The 16,267-nt window shown below is 40.8% G+C and overlaps 1 protein-coding gene across 2 annotated transcripts in view; it reads right to left on the bottom strand.

Annotated features, from left to right (window-relative positions):
- Positions 1-16,267, bottom strand: part of step (cytohesin steppke) — a 30,046-nt gene that overhangs the window by 1,755 nt on the left and 12,024 nt on the right. The window contains exons 2-8 of one of the 2 annotated variants that reach the window (XM_020953715.2): positions 5,574-6,875; positions 3,429-3,561; positions 1,086-1,184; positions 858-957; positions 603-777; positions 329-534; positions 48-261 (exon numbers count right to left, since the gene is read on the bottom strand). In XM_020953715.2, coding sequence (XP_020809374.2) covers positions 48-261; positions 329-534; positions 603-777; positions 858-957; positions 1,086-1,184; positions 3,429-3,561; positions 5,574-6,758 — 2,112 coding nt within the window. In that variant the 5' untranslated portion in view covers positions 6,759-6,875. The remainder of the gene's footprint in view (positions 1-47; positions 262-328; positions 535-602; positions 778-857; positions 958-1,085; positions 1,185-3,428; positions 3,562-5,573; positions 6,876-16,267) is intronic. The other variant, XM_020953717.2, reaches the window with a different exon arrangement.

The raw sequence follows: 16,267 nt of genomic DNA, 5'->3' as shown, positions 1-16,267 counted from the left end.
AAGACAATTATTAATCATACTCAAGTTAATGAAGAATAGACACCTACCTTGCCCTCGGAGTCAGTCTTGCAGGCCTTGATTATGTCAGCTCCCCCGGTTGCAAACAATTCAAAGCAATGCGGTTTGCTCCGATCGTGAATCTCCCGCACCGATATATTCTCCAAAGGTATAATGCCGCGTGGCTCCTTGTCGGTGGTGTATTCAAAGTAGTACAGGCAATTGTCATTCAAAATGAACCAGCGTCGCTTCCACGATTTGTATCTTTGGTAGGAATTATCCAAAAAATGTATTAGCTTGGAGAACCGGCAAATAAATACTAACGACTCACCTGCCGCCTTGCTTCCATAGCCAGCCCTCCTTGTCGGGATTGAAGAAGGTGTGCATCAGATCATTGCCATCGTCCTGGGGTATTTTGAATGGCTCTGTTCGAATGGACTCGTAGAGGGACTCCAACAGGCCCCGTGGCAAGTCGCCGCCGTTGTTGATGCCACGATTCATCGAGATAAATTGCTCAACGGTTGGCTTGTCTTTGACCTTTGAAATTAAATTACAATGGTTTGTATTAGCTATTAATTGAGATTCGAAAAATTATCATTACTCACCGATGGGTTGTGCAGAGAAGTATTGAGCATTATAATAGCAAAGCTGAGCACATAGCAGGTATCCGTGTTTGTGAATATATCCGGATTGAGTTGGCAATATCGCTGGGCGAAGCACTCCATCATGCGATCGATCTTTTGCGCCTCGCCCGGCAACCGAAACGACCAAAGGAATTGTCTGTGAAGAGAGTAGGATATTAGTGAGAAGGATGCCATTTACTGCCGGTAAATGAGGTGCGATTATCTACGACGACTCACCTTAAGGCTTGCACTAAAATGAGATTTGTAAAGTCGTGGAGCGCCACAAAGGCTTTCAGGACATCCTCGTTGAAATCGTTCTTTTCGCCGAGGTAATCGCCTGGAAAGGAAAATAGTCATTAGTATCTTTTCTTATTGTGCTGCGCGTTTAATTGATTTTTTCTGTTTTCGATTCGCTTATGAAAAGGCCATTAAAGGAAGGCCACTGTAATCTGGATTCGCACTCACCTATGGCCGTCTTATTCAGGCCCTCGCCTTTGTAAAGGAAATGCGCCACATCCTGGGGATCGTGACGAAGCAGTCTGTTCTCTACCAAATACTCGATGCCTGAAATATATTGAAGGGGAGAAGGTTAGACAGTGGAAGAATATTCCGCAGCATATTCAGCTTATCCCACCCAGACCACATTGACTTTGAAATCGATAAGGAATGTTCCCGGAGAAGCAAGCCAAAACGGAGACATTGTATAATACAAGTGCTCATGAATGGTTGCATTCAGAGCCAGAGACCCTTGGTATACCAATCTCAATAAAGATGAAATAAGGAAATATTAGGAATAGATAGAAGGCGGAATTCCCCATAAAAACGATGTCATTATTTGCCAATCAATGAGCGTGGCAATATGGCATTGATAAAGTCTAGAAAATAACGTGCCTTGTAGATTAAGATGCAAGTAGCATTATATAATTTAGGTAAACAGGAAGCAAAATGTCTGAGACATTGTACAAAAAGTATAGTATAATTTGAACTATAAATCATTGGCCCCGATTGGTTGAGACCCTTTGGCCCAAGAAATCCGGCCCTGTTTTCCACAAATCCAAGAAAGTTTTGCGTGACTTTGGGAGCAGCACGCGCGATTAACTACAACACCATTTCGTCGACCATTCCTCCCCAAATACCACCTCCAATTCTGGACATTATTTGTGCGCTATGGATGGCACATTTGTGTGCTATTAACTTAACGGCCTGGTGTGGGTTTTTGGTTTGCGTTTATTTCTGATAATCGGCCGATAAAGCGACAAATGGTGATGACACCACCGCCACTACTGCCAGCAGGACCACTCCTGCCATCCTGTGGCACATACTGGCGTGTGGAACTTTTTTAATAAGCGGCGTGCAACAGAACGTACAGACTCCAGGACTCGATTTCGCTTTTGTTATTCCCAACACCATGGCCCAGAGACAGCACCAACTATACATACATATGTATGGATATGCCTCCCTATTCGGATTAGCATTTTTATTGTGCGCCCTCTTTTTAGCCAGAGTGCTCGGCAGGATGCTGATGTCTTTTGTGGGAGACTGCGTGGCCTAATTTAGACTTGTCGACGTCAATTTATGGCCAAATAAGAGCTTGACGTAAATATTTGATTAGCTTTAAACGGGGGCGTCGCGGGGATATGGAGATGCTTTAGGCACGAAAAACACGGAAAACATGGTGACACGTATATCTCACCCAAATTCTCAGAAGTTATATGGAAATTTTTGAGCACTTTTGGAGAATAAAAACGAAAATGTCGAATTATTTAGGTTTCTATAAATTACCAAGTGGACCAAATTAACACGAAACTATAGGTAAATGTTTTCAAACCTAATTTAATTCTATATATTAATTCGAGAGCATTGAGTGAAGATTAACGAACACTGATTTAGAAAAGAGCGTTTAATGAACATAAACCCACACACAAATTTTAAAATTAGCCCAAGATATATTCAAATTAAAACAGAAAGTGAAAATTAAACTTACACTGCAACAAACTGTGTGAACAGTAATTCGTTTTTGTACTATTTTGTATTTCCAAAACAGCATACAAAGTTTTGGTCTAAAAAGTAATTTGTAATTTGTTTCACCTTTCAACATAATTGTAGTTAACAATATTGTTTTTGTCTTTTAATCTCATTATCATCACAAAGCTCACAAAAAGTAATGGTAATGATAGTACTATAAAGTATCCCGATAGCAAAACTTAATTTACCAATCAAAAGGTATCTTGGTATGTTGGCTTTTGCTAAAAATCTTATATCTTATCTGGATCTTCATGTTGTACATTTCTTATTATTAAGTTAACGTCAAAGTCGTCATTGTGGGAACGCCCTTTCCCTCGGTATTTTTATGATAATTTCATTTATCGACGCGAGAGCACGATTCAAGGCTCCGTGGAGCTTTAGTTTTTGAATTTTTCCCGGCGCCACACCATTTCTGTCCTCCTGTCACTCATCAGCTCAATTATAAAGCATTTTGACTGACTTCATTGTCGGTTTTGTTGGGGTGTTGCCCCGCCGCCATTATTGAGAATGTATTAAAATAATCGCGAGTCGGTGAAGTTTAACATTTTTACGACATTTCGAGACACTCCCTTTCTTCCTGACTGTCAAATAAGCTCTCGCGTGTGGCAGGGATTTTCCCTCAATTCGTATGGGAAGAACCTCTTGAATTGCATTTACTCATTTGAATTTAAATTTAAATTCCCAGTGAATCATCTGGGAAATTAAATGCGCCAACGTATGCCACTAGAACATTTCATCCCCTTTAAAACATATATTGGGTTATTATAAATAGCTGCAACTCACCTTTCTTCGGATCCATATTGAACTTTTTCCGGCCAATAGACATCTGTTTGTCCTTATTGGAATGCTTGCAGTCTTCGGGCACGTCCAGCGCCTCCATTTCGGAGACAACCTCGCACAACTCATCTTTGATTTGCTAAAAAAAATGAAATAAGAAACACAGAGGTCAATAAAAACTCATTGTATGCACAGCTGTAGAATCAAAAATAAACGCAGGAAGTGCTGGAGAGCAGCAATAAATGTATATTAATATGGAAATATGCATTTCGCAGTTTCGGGTCAAGTGACTGACTAGGCTTGTGAAATTTATAAATAACGAAAATCTCATAAATTCTAAACTCGAGTACAATTTGCATTTCCCCAGTGCCGTGCGTTGATTCCACTCTCGGACTGGCGCCACACGCGCTCTGACAACGACGACCTCAACTCGCTCGACACTATTTCCGAACATTTGTCCGCTTTCCAGAGCTAAAAATACGAAAATTGAGAAAATAAAGCATAGCACTCAATGCAGTGATGATTTAATTAAATTAGGGAACTACCTGACACTGAACCGGAGACATCGCCGGTGGTTCTATTCAACAAAAAAGCAACATAACACAAGGGTCATTCGAAGGAAATATAAAGTAAAGTGACAATTTACTTTGATGCCTAAATATGCGGAAAGTGTATCGAAGATAAGTACATATGTATCTTACAGCTACTACTGAGTTGAGTTGACGCATGAATGGCTAGAGCCACGGGACCGGAACATATCAATTGCCCCTACTCGTCGTTCGCAGACCAGGCCCAATGAGTGAGCGACCTTCTGACTCATTGGACGGGCACGCAGAGCATCTGAATCCGAAGGGAGAAGAAATGTTAATTAAGCGTCATAAAATACAATTGACAAATTCCTCAAGTGCCTGTAATATGTTATAGACTCAACGCACATATGCATCTGCAGTGAGGTCATCATCGTCGGGACCTTCAGCCGTGCCTATGAATTTGAAATTCTAACTGGAGACGGCGGAACTTATTCGCTGTCAATGTGAATTGTCTCTGTTGAGATTCGAACAGTGCCAAGATGTATAACTCACTAGCCGCTCAATGATTTCGAGGAATTTTAAAGCATGTCACACAGAGAACTTCAATAACATGTTTGTTGAAATTATAATCTCCATCGTGCTATTTTTATCCAGTGATGAGGTTATTATTTATACTCGATTCAAGAGTCGTTCCTAAAGCACCTTCATTTTAAAACCTTGCTTTCATTTTAAAACTCTTCAGGTAATTCTAAGGTCTACTTATCAATATTTTAAACTTCAATCAAAAGTAACTCAAAGATTAGGAATCCATAAATGCTCACAGAATACACAGATTGGAACACACCAACCAATTGAGAAACAGTGATTGTGAGGGAAACAAGGCATTAATGAGGCATATCATTTAAAAATAAACTTGAAGCCATGCTTTGATCCAACGAAAGGGGAAAAATAAGCAGAGAATCGAGGAATTCCCACAGAAGCAGCAACAAGTGTCGCGAGTGGAGAAAACCTGTTTCCGTTGTGATTTTATAACAATATTGAACCTAAAACTTAATGAGAAACGAATTAGTTTTTGATACGAAGGTGGATCAATGAATTAAAATTATTATGAAAATTGTAAATGACACAGCCACACATATACAAAACCAGAATTCAATCGGAATAGACTCAAACGGACCTTGGATTTGGATTTACCGATCTCAAAAAGAAAAAACCTAAGACTATTATGTCAATATAAGAAAGTTTTTTAAAATTTCTTTGATGAACAATTATTGAGTCAAATGATAGGGTGGAATGTCTGAAAATATCGATACTGGGATGATATTTGACCGGAAAGCGATATTTTAATGTTTCATTTATACAAATGTGCCACAAATCTATATTCTGTTATATATATCGGAACAAGATACAAATAAATGAAATGCATTTTTTTTATATTTAAAATTGTCTGACATCAAAGATTATGCAATTTTGGATATGATATCGATATCGATACACAACGCTAGGATAATTGGGTCTCACATCAGGGTCCACAAACTTGCTTTCTTTACATTCCCCATATTATCAAATATTGCTTTGGTTTGACAACTTCCAATCCCAATTTCTCCTTTCCCCTGCATACCTTTCCCGGTCGCCGGAGGATCACATTACTCTCCCTCTGCTCCGCATTGCTGCGGTTTCGCTCGAGGAGTGTGCGACAACTCTCGCAGAGATTCGATTGCTGGCTACTCCGCTTGCTGCTGCCATTGCTGACATCATTGTTATTGTTATTATTGTTGATATGGCTGCTATTGTTGTTGTTTTTGTGCCGATTCTGGCTGAGCGAATTCCGCTCGGACTCGCTCTGCGAGTTGGAGCTGTCATCGATGAAGCGCAGATCGCCGGCATCAGGTGTCAGCGGTGAAGGTGAACTGAGTCCCGAGCTGGGATCCGAATCCAATTGCAGGCCGGGGTTGTCCATTCCCATTACCCCGCTGCCCGTTTCCGTTTCCGTTTCTGTCTCGGTATCTAGCGTATCCAGCATGCAGCCCAAGGAGTTGGAGCGTGTTTTGCGCGGAGTCCTCCTTCCGATGATCTCTCCCTTTTGATTTAGCAGTAGCTCCACAGGTCGGGACACTATCGTTGTTTTCGTCGTCGTTGTGGTAGTGGTGTGCTTGTACTCGACCCGTCTACTGAAGAGCTCCGTGTTGGCCTCATCGCAGGGCAGGCGCTGCACCTCGGTGACCTTGCGGGTCACGTCGCTGCAGCTCACGGTTTCCGTGCTAAAGGTGGGGCTGGCTGGGGGAGGACTGTCCGGCGAGAGGTTCGTTACATTGTACGTGGCCACGCTGGTGTAGGGGGCCAGCGAGGGGGAGCGGGGCTTGGCGGGCGGCTTGTGCGTGATTTTGGGAGAGTCCAGCGGCAGCGTAGGAGCCTTGGGTTTGCTTGTCTCGCTGCCTTTCGTTAGGAGATTGCAAAAGCAGCGGGTGCAGACGCTGCTCAGGCTGCTCCCACTACTGCCATTGTCTAGCAGACGGTGGTGCTGATCGTCCTTACCTCCAGAGGATGGACCAATGTAGAATGTACTATTGCTCCGACTGTTCCGCGAACCCGCTATGGAGTACCCTATGCCCACGCCCACGTCCACCGCCCCGCTGCCCAACGCTGCCGTGGAGGAGAGGTCGAAGCAGCTCCTCTGCAACTGCTGCTTGCTGCCAAAACTGCCGCTGCCGCCCAGGCCGGCGGAGCTCTTCTTGTTCTTGGGCTGGCGGCGCAGGGAGGAGAACCAGTTGCTAATGCTGGGACGCTTCTGATGTAGGGACGCCATCCTGCTTGCTCCGATCTTCGGCTTTCGAGCCAATTGCTCACTTCCTGGGAAATACGTCTCACTCTTTGGTCCGTTCAGATCGGGATACTTATTCGTACCCGTCCATGGCGAGGTTCACTGAAATTGTAGAGGTCTTAGTTGTGGGGAATCGATCGATCTTTCAACTGCCACCTCTCTCTTGGGCCAGGCAATTTACAAGTACACTTTGACGGCGTCTTCGGCAACTCGAAAAGTAAAATACATAATTGCCGCTGTACGTGAAACCCTACAAAATGCGTAGCAGGAAGTGCCAGGACCAGGCAGGTCCTCAAAATTAAGTTTGTCTGCCGCGTCGCAACATTTTTCGGGTTTCCCATGCGCCAGCGGAACGGCGACACAAAACGAATTACGCTAATGGCATGCAGGTTAACAAGGTGACGGCGCGGCATTCCCTAATCCCAGGACATGCAGAAGCAACTGCGGCTACCGTAGGAAATATTCCTGCTTGTGTGATTTGTCGTTGAATCAACAGAGAACCCGCCGACCCACGACTTCTGTTTAGGATCAGAGTTTGGAAACGGTTGGTTTTCGGGCGGAGTCTGCTCCGGACGCACATCCTTACCTCTGCCTTGTCTTGTGATTTATTGTGATTTCTCTTACGTCCCTTTTGAACTTGGGGTCTAATGTTTGTCTTTCACATTATTTTCGTTGTTGCGGCAAAGCAGGAAGGAAGTCAGCACGATAAAGTTCGGGTATTGTTTCTGGGGAAACACCAGACGACAAAACCCTAGATGAGATTTCTGTTCACGATTTAAGGAAATCTTAAAAATCTTAAGTTTCCCAAATTCTTATAGAAATGGATATTTTGGACACAGAAAAAGAGAAACAAAATCTTGAATGTTTTTAAGATACCTAAAAAAGTTTTCAATCGATAAGCATCTAATATGCAATGCTTGTCCAAACCACCAAGTCTAATAGAATTTGTCAACGAGAAGGACTTTCCGAATGTTCAAGGATATTGAAAGCCATAGATTATTATAAGTCCCTAAATAACTTTCTTATGCAATTAAGGCCGCTGTATTTGAGTGAATACCTTTGACCCTTGCTTCTTTTATTTAGATTGACAAGCCGTCGCCAGTCTCTAATCAATGTCAAATTGTTGAGTTCGGAGACCTTTACTCTTTTCAAAACGGCCCCTTCTGGGACTTGGAATTCCCCAGGGGAGAGTTCAGAAAAAGTGCCACAGTCTTGGCCTTGCCACGCCCAACCATTAGGCGATGCCAAATGAAGTCGTCGAAAGAGTTTTTGGCATCATCCTTTTTACGGGGCTACGTGATTGGATTGCACAAATGAGCCGAGAGAACATTCAAATGTATTGCATTCCCCCCTCGGATCTCTATGTATGCGTTCCTTATATAAAATAGCCAAAGGCAGGAGGCAAGCACATAAAAAGGCAGTCAGTGCCAAGTTGACCAAGTTGAAAACACACAAAAACATTGAGGAAAAAGACAAACACAGGTAAGCAAGAGAAGGAACGTTAAGGAAGGGAGGGGTGTAGACACACAGGTGAATGCCACACGGCTTGCACACGATACAGAAAACAACAAGAATAAAAATACCAAAGAAGGAAGAGAAGTAAAATGAAATTAAATTTGTAAACAAACTATCAATCAACCTCAATGAAGCCGACACTCTCGCCACACAGCTCAGTCAAATGAGTAGAATACACACACAACCAGCAGCAGATCCCTCAGATACAGATACAGATACAGATATAGGTACGGCCACCGAGCAGCTCAAGTGGCCCATCAAAGCTGTGTGATTGTGGGCAGGAAATGCGCTTTTCTTTAATACACCAAACTAATGGCGTGTAAGAGATAGCCGTAACCCTGGCCTGCAAGTTACCAAAGGTCTTAGCCCATGATGAATGGCCAAAACAGGCTGGGAATGGGTACAAACAAGATTCCGACACACAGTAGCCAGCCACAAAACGGGGCGTGTCTGGCTCCATTTACTTTGACACTTTAATCTTTTACACTGTGCAACCAAACAAATAATTAAACGCAGACTTGGGCAACACCGTCTCCATTTAACCCTTTGGCAACTACTCATTGTGCGCCAGACGAAAACCAATTGGAAAATCTGGCTCATAAACAATGCCCTAGACCGAGATACAAACAATATAGAGGGAGATAATGCGGAAAGTCCCAGCTGCGCCTGCAGAGCCCTTTGTCCCCCATTGTCGACATCGTCTGGTCGGGCCGGAGTTTTCCCATAAGTGACTTTTACTTTTCCTCAGCAAAATGCAATTAAACGCAAGCTTGCTTTTCTCGCTCACTCTCAATTCGCGACACTTTTCCCTTCTTTTTGTCCCAGCATTAAATGTATCTGTGTTTTAGCTCGGGTCAATGGCTCTGGCTGAAAGGAAAGTGTGAACGCTTTGGCTCCCGACTGTTATTGATTGTCTCTGTGTGTGTATGTAAAAAGGTTAAGAGGATTTTCTAAAAGACCTGCCTTTGTCAGACAAACGAAGTTAAATTAAAATAATATTATGGCAAAAACTACTCAATTCCCTTGTTGGGAAGTCTTTGAAAGCCCGGACCTATAATGGTACAGAAACTATTTCGCTAATGAGCAAAACTTGTCTAGTTTTATAGTTCGTTTAAAACAGAAACATCAATTTAACTAGTAAGAAAGCTACAGGTAGGTATGCTCAACTACATGATACCCTCTACCAAAAGCTTGCTTCCAGACAAGTCCGCTTTGCAAAGAAACATGCATGAACAAGATATACTTTGATCGAAACAGTGGTTCGAAACTCGACTAATAGAGATAGAAAAACTCTATTGATCTGTTAACCATCCAATTTTATTCAAATTTTAAAAGTAAATGTAACTTTATCTTATAGGACCACACAATACTCTACATTTTTATGATTTTTAGGGAAACAACCTCGATATGCTTGCACAAGATAAGCGAATTGTCACCAAATTGGGTAGCTCTCGCTATAATAATCTCTCAGATCCGTTTGTTTTGTACAAACAGACAGACAGACGGACATGGCATACAAATTGCCATATAAAACAAAAAAACTAAGGTTGCCGCTGCTGTGCATAACCTCGCCATATGTAGGATGTATGTTTTTTTCGTAAATTTAGCTTTTTACTTTGTTGCGTCATTTTGCTAAATCAAGAAAGATGCAAATTTGTGCCTAAACGAGAAGGGGTAAAAGTGTTCGCATTAGTCTCTTTTTTTATGAGCATTTTGCACACATAAAAAGCTGAAATTGGGAGAGTGGAGATGAGAAGGAACGCAAACAGAAACAGAAACTAAACAATATAAAGGCGAAACAAATATGTAGATAATAATAAACAAACGCGGCTCGTCTGGCTGCCTTGGAATCCATAAACGGAACGAGCAATATCATTGCAATTACAGATGGAAATATTTATAATCGTAATATGTAGACTTTAAAGTCGTCATCATTGGGAGCATCTTTTTTTGCATTTGTTTAAACACAAAAAAATACATATCTTTCTCCTTTAATTTAAAATTCATTGTGGTTTTTAAACATGTTTGGATATTCATTTTAAAGATGCTGAATCGAGTATTTGAAGCACGTAAAGTTTAGAAAGGGCATTAAATTTCTACGATGCATATATTATACAAATTGGCAATGATTTCATCCCTTACTTCATGCTTTTAAGATATTTGTGCTGATTTATGTTTTAGAAAAATACTATTAGTAAGCAAAGAGATATTTGTAGATACTCTTGAGAAGCGGGTATTTTAAAGCCGTGGCACTCGACTAACAGAGCTCATTCTTGTTTTATTTATATAGATTTTTCTCATCAATCTCATTCTCCCCGCTACCGCCATAATTCTGTGGCCGGCGAACCATTAAAAACACAAGTTCGTTGGCCCACTTCAGCGGCAGCTCCACACAATCAACAATGTCCGCCAACAGAATGCCTAAAATAAATGTGTTTTTAATTAAATGCCTTTTCTTTTTCTAGTGAGAACAGAGGAGACGGTGGACAAAGGTAAGAACTGGAGATGCGGGTGCGCCAACTAGTGTACCTGGCTCTATCTCCCTGGGTTCTGGTCCCAACAATCAGTACGTGCTGGTTCTCAGTACTTTTTCTTTTCCTCTTTTTTGCTTAGCATATCCCACAATATGTTGGAATTCCGTCAGGGAAGGCGTGGATTATCCAATCCTATTAGGGATATATTGTAGCTATAACAGGCCACATGAGCGTTTACAAAAAATGAGAAATTTATACCTTTCTCACACATATTTACAAAAAAAAAGTTTGAAACACGCGCTCAGCATACTAAACGTGTGCGCCGCCCTCGCCCAACACACAGATACATAGATACTTTCTGTGTATCTGCAAAGTAGCAACAGGTGCACCTACATTTATGGCCGATCCAAACAACAACACAGCATTTACGTAGCTTGGTTTGTGTTTTTTTTTACTCCTGCCATTGTATATTTTACTGATGGCTATTGATTGGGTTTTCCGCCATTCTGTTTACTAGCATCAATTTGCTAATTGTCCCTTTCGCTTTCGGCCTCAATTTAGCCGGCTTATTGTTGTATCTGGCGGATAGGTGTTCTAGCTTTTAGTTTTGTGCACTCGCTGGAATTTCACACTGGAACTTGTTTTGGGCCAAGGTAAGAATGAGAGTATGTGGACCATGCACTGCAATATATTCAATATTCCCACACAAATTTTTGATTGACAGTTGGCTAGTTGAATATAAATATTTGACGGATGGATTGATTGGAGCAGAATGACATGACGGAAGATCAAAGTCATTTGCATGGCCATGTGGAATATATTAAATGAAAATTCCCATATATTTTGGGGGACCAGAAACTCACTCGCAAAATATTTAAGTTAAACTTTGAGTTAAAATTACTAAAAAAAACCCTTATTAATTAGTAAGTTTCAAGATCTTAAGATTTTAATGAAGCTAAAACGAACCCCATATCCATATCTAGAGCAAACGATAACTTCGTCATGCCTAAACAATAATATTTAAATTAATCGATTAACCGGTTCGTCGATTTTTTTGATTGAAAAAGGTGTTGAATGTGTTGTTTAGCATTCCGAGAGCAAAACCAGTTTAGCAACACCAAGAATGTGTATGAAAAAAAGCAGCAGCTTATCATTAATAATATTTTCTACTTAAAACAATATGATTATGCTACGCCTTAGTGAGATTGTATTAAACAAATAACATTGAAGCCGGACTTTGAAAGAAACAGAATTCATTTTTATTTGATTAACAAAAGACCAAAGTCCAAATGCGATAAAAAGTTCGAGTGCCTTGTTGCCCGCACCAAATACAACATTTAAGTAAACTAAACTCTGATACAAGCAAAAGCATTGCAAAAAGCCAGCGGATATGAGATATTGTTCCATCACCATGATAAAAATATCAAAGCGGAAAACATTACAAAGGGGACTTGACATTTGAATGCGGTACAGTTGCGGTCAAGATACAAGCACCAAAGATTTGTTTGCTTTTAAGATGGTCTTTACAGTAAACATTCTAACAAGACTACTAAACATAGTTGCGCAAAATCAACCGAAACTAAACAGGAAATGCTTCAGATTGCTCACAATTTCATGAGTGTGTGTGTGTGTGTCTTTTTGGGGAAACACTTTCCTTTTTTCGCATTTGAAAGTGACACCAGGACGCAGAGTCGAGGCATGGCAAGGACCCCATAATGGCGCAGTCTAGTCCAATGATCCCCTCTGCTTCTTTTGGCCTGTGACCCCACCAAGACGTGAGATGTCTGCGAATGCCATTGGCCGACGTGATTGGAACGCCAAGAGATATCTTTTCACCCAGCTTCGTACCTCTCCTCGGATGCTGTTTGAATCGCTGCCACTTTTTCTCCCGGTTCCTGGCTCTTTTGTCTCCACTCGCTGTCTGTCGTCTGTTGCTTCCCAAATGTGTTCTTCCTGCCCAATGTTTTTTGGCTGCTGCTTCTGTGTAGACACGCGCATCTCCGCTTACTTTTATTCTCCTGGCTTGTTTATAAATTGAAATTTTTATGGCTGCTTGGGCTGACTGGCTGGGCAAACCCAAAACACGAAACCGAAAGTCCATTGCCTTCTTTAAAGTATGTTTTAACAATATGTGTGCACTGTAGGTCCTTGAGAATAGCTGTCGACACGACCCCTTCGCAGTGCCGCGTTGTTAATAACTGAAAGGCATACCAATTTACGCCGCAGATACTTTTGTATCTTTGTTTATGCATGGCATGCGCATCTCGACAGATATAGATATACATATATATCTCTATATGTGTGTATTTTCAAATTCCTGGGCAACTAAGCAATTCCATTTCTGACGCCTTGCTAAGAGTGCATACGATTCCGCACCCGGTCGGTTCCTTGGAATATGTAGACTCTACTCCATCGCCCATGCACTCGGGTTTTTATTTTTACACACTTTGCTGACATATGTTTCGTATTCGAATTCGAATACTCATTCTGTGTGTCAGTGACGTGAAAGATAGGGAATGGGACAAATTTGTTAGATAACAATTTAGGCTGCCAGTGGGTCTGGTCATCGGTTCCCCCGCCCACATCGATCCAATGATAACTCTTATCGATAGAGGTTTACGCATTTCCATAATGATCGTAGAGGGTCGTAGCTACATTAGTTAAAACCAAAATAAATCCCTGAAGGTCGGTCGAATATTTCGCTTGTCAAAGTGCTGCAGTCGCACATTTATCTACAGAACATTTTAACAATAATGAGTCATGACAAATTTCACTCAAAGTGAAATTCCAATGCCTTGGCCCAGACATGGTTCAACTCATAATTAATATTAATATTCTTGAGAACACAGCAGACGGCAAAAGCACAAGTGGGTAATATCGTCTGGCCTTTATTATTAATTATACCCGATATACTCGTGGAGCAAGACATTCTTGTCTCTTTTCTAAGAGCACTTTTTACGTTAATTACCATTTAAATATTGAAACCCAAAAATGTTTTATTTTATTAATAAGTAAAAGAAAAACAAAGAGAAGATGAACGTCACATGGCTGCTGATCTTTCTGTTTTCTTAAATTTATTTGTATGCTTTGGCGCCAGATTTCAGAGATCTCTTTTCTATATAAATGTATATACGTACAAATATATACATATTTATATGTATTTTTTTGCTTTGCTTTTGCATTGTTTATTTTATTGACAACAGCGAGCCAAAACTAAGGAGCGGCGATTTCTCCATGTGTCTCGAATATAAATAAATAAAGATGATGTAGCGCCAAGTTAAAATGTTGCAAAAATGTTTGCTTTAGATGCTATTAGTCTTCAAATATTCCTTAGTTTGTTTAGGTTGTTTTTTAGACTAAGAATAAGAGTATATATGTATTATTAAATCGTTTTATACATATTCTTTTGATCATTGAATTAGTTTACCATATTCTCCTTGAAGCATTTTAAGTTTCACTAGTTTTGGACAATTTCTGCCACATTTGAGAGGTTGGATCCGATTAAGCTCGACCACTCTTTTTACAAACCTTTATCCTGGATTTATACCACTAAAAACAGCAGCCACGAGACACATCCATAAATAACAACCAATAACAATATATTTTCCCATTAAGCATTTTAGTCATCCACTTCTAAGCTTAAAATAGTAAATTAAATAATATAAACCTAGAATCCACATCTAAAATTTAGTATCTAGATAGCTTTTAAAGTTCCTTGGATTAAACTAATAATGATAAAGTCAACTGAGATGTACTTTAAAGAAACTAGTTATAGATGTAATCTGAACCGTATAAATATTGTTGATTGGTTCCTAAAGCAGATAAAAATCCATTTCCACATAATGCTTAGTTGTACTTAAAAGATTTTAAAACATTGCTTCTAAATACATAAATATATATATTTTTTGGTTTTTTATTTAAGAGTTTTTCCCCTGCAAACAATAGTATTTCTTTTATATTTCCATTTCTGCCTCGAACTTGTTTTACCTTTCAAAGCATTTTTACTCCTCTGTGTGGCTTAATGGGAAACCATTTATAGCGATACTTAAAAATCGAGGACTTTCAGAAAGAAAAGCGACTCGCGGGAAATCCTTCAGCAAAAACCCCTTGACACACAAAACTGTATAAAGAAGGAAGAGGGAGTGCTCCAAAAGCTACCTCCAACTGCTCCAGATTCCTCTCCAAGACCAGTGGCCAAGTTTTCTAGTATTCACATATATCGAGGCAGCAGTATTCCGGGTGAATCAGCAATCCGAATGATTAATACCCGGTCTGTTTTTGAGAGACATCTACAAGTGTTTAAACTGACTAGTACTGAAACCCAACATGCAACTTGCAAGCAACCAAATAGGCGTTTCTTAGGGTGTGGCAAAGAAATATTTATATTACGGAACGACAAGCGGGAGAACTGCATAATTAAGCGAAGGGGTCAACGGAATCGAAAGGAATGCCAGCAAGTCTCTCGCCAGAAGGGGAAACAAAAACAAGTTCCATACAAAAGCTAATTACGCGGCACTCGAAAAGCGATGCCAAGTAAGGTACACAATAAAATAAGCAATATTTGTCAATAAGATCCAGGGAAACTGGCTCAAACTGTCTGGACCCTTCAAGACTTTTAAGGTTAGAAACATGTCAAGGAATAATTGTTTTAACTACAACATCCCATAATATGCAACCTTAATCAGGCAATTTCAGAAATATATGTACATCTTTTCAAGTGTATATCCTCATAATACTTATGGATATTACAAGGCAAGGTAGAAAAAAACGAAGAAAGCTGCAAATGAGTAAATCAAACGCTAAGAACACATAAACACAGTACTGTTAGGCACACAACAACTTGTTGCACTTCCAAATGGGTTGGTTAGTTGGTTTTGGTTGTGGCACCATCTGTCAGTCTCTCCGCTTCTCGACTGGGGAACTCCAAGTCATTGTCTCCGAGTGCCCAGAGTGGGCCCATTTGCATCTGCCACTTCTCTGGCGCATTGCAGTTTAGATGAAATTGCCTAGATAGGTCTAGTAGGAGAAACATGTATGTATGGCGCTCACAAGTGACTCATGCCTCACTCTGTCCCTGGTTATGACGCACTCCGTCGGCTTTGGAGTGGACCCAAATCCATAGCCCTGGGCCTGGTCACAGGAGCTGCTTGAGGGAGCCAAGGCAAGCCCCAATCACAGAGTGCCTCGCCTTGTCTGCATAAATCAGAAAGTAGATAAAGAAAATTGCAACTACATTTTACGAACAGCAAACTGCCACTGCAAAGAGACAAACAACCATTCCAGACCCGATAAGTAAACCGCATATAGAGATATTAGCGGATCCCAAAGTGCCACACCAGGGAGTCCATGCTGCAGGGGACCTTTAGGGAGAGGGTATTCGGACGGATGTTTGCACTTTAGAGTCATTTCCAGCCGGAGTAAGTCGAAGACAGTGGTAGGTTTTTGTTGACCAAATGCTTCATTCTGACTGATCGGAGTTTACCGAAAGAAAACAAACAAATTGAG

The sequence above is a fragment of the Drosophila serrata genome, unplaced genomic scaffold (genome assembly GCF_035046125.1).
Source record: "Drosophila serrata isolate PLE 108 unplaced genomic scaffold, ASM3504612v1 contig_245, whole genome shotgun sequence".
NCBI lineage: Eukaryota > Metazoa > Arthropoda > Insecta > Diptera > Drosophilidae > Drosophila > Drosophila serrata.
Note: the sequence above shows the minus strand (reverse complement) of the source record. Positions and strands in the feature narration are given on the sequence as shown.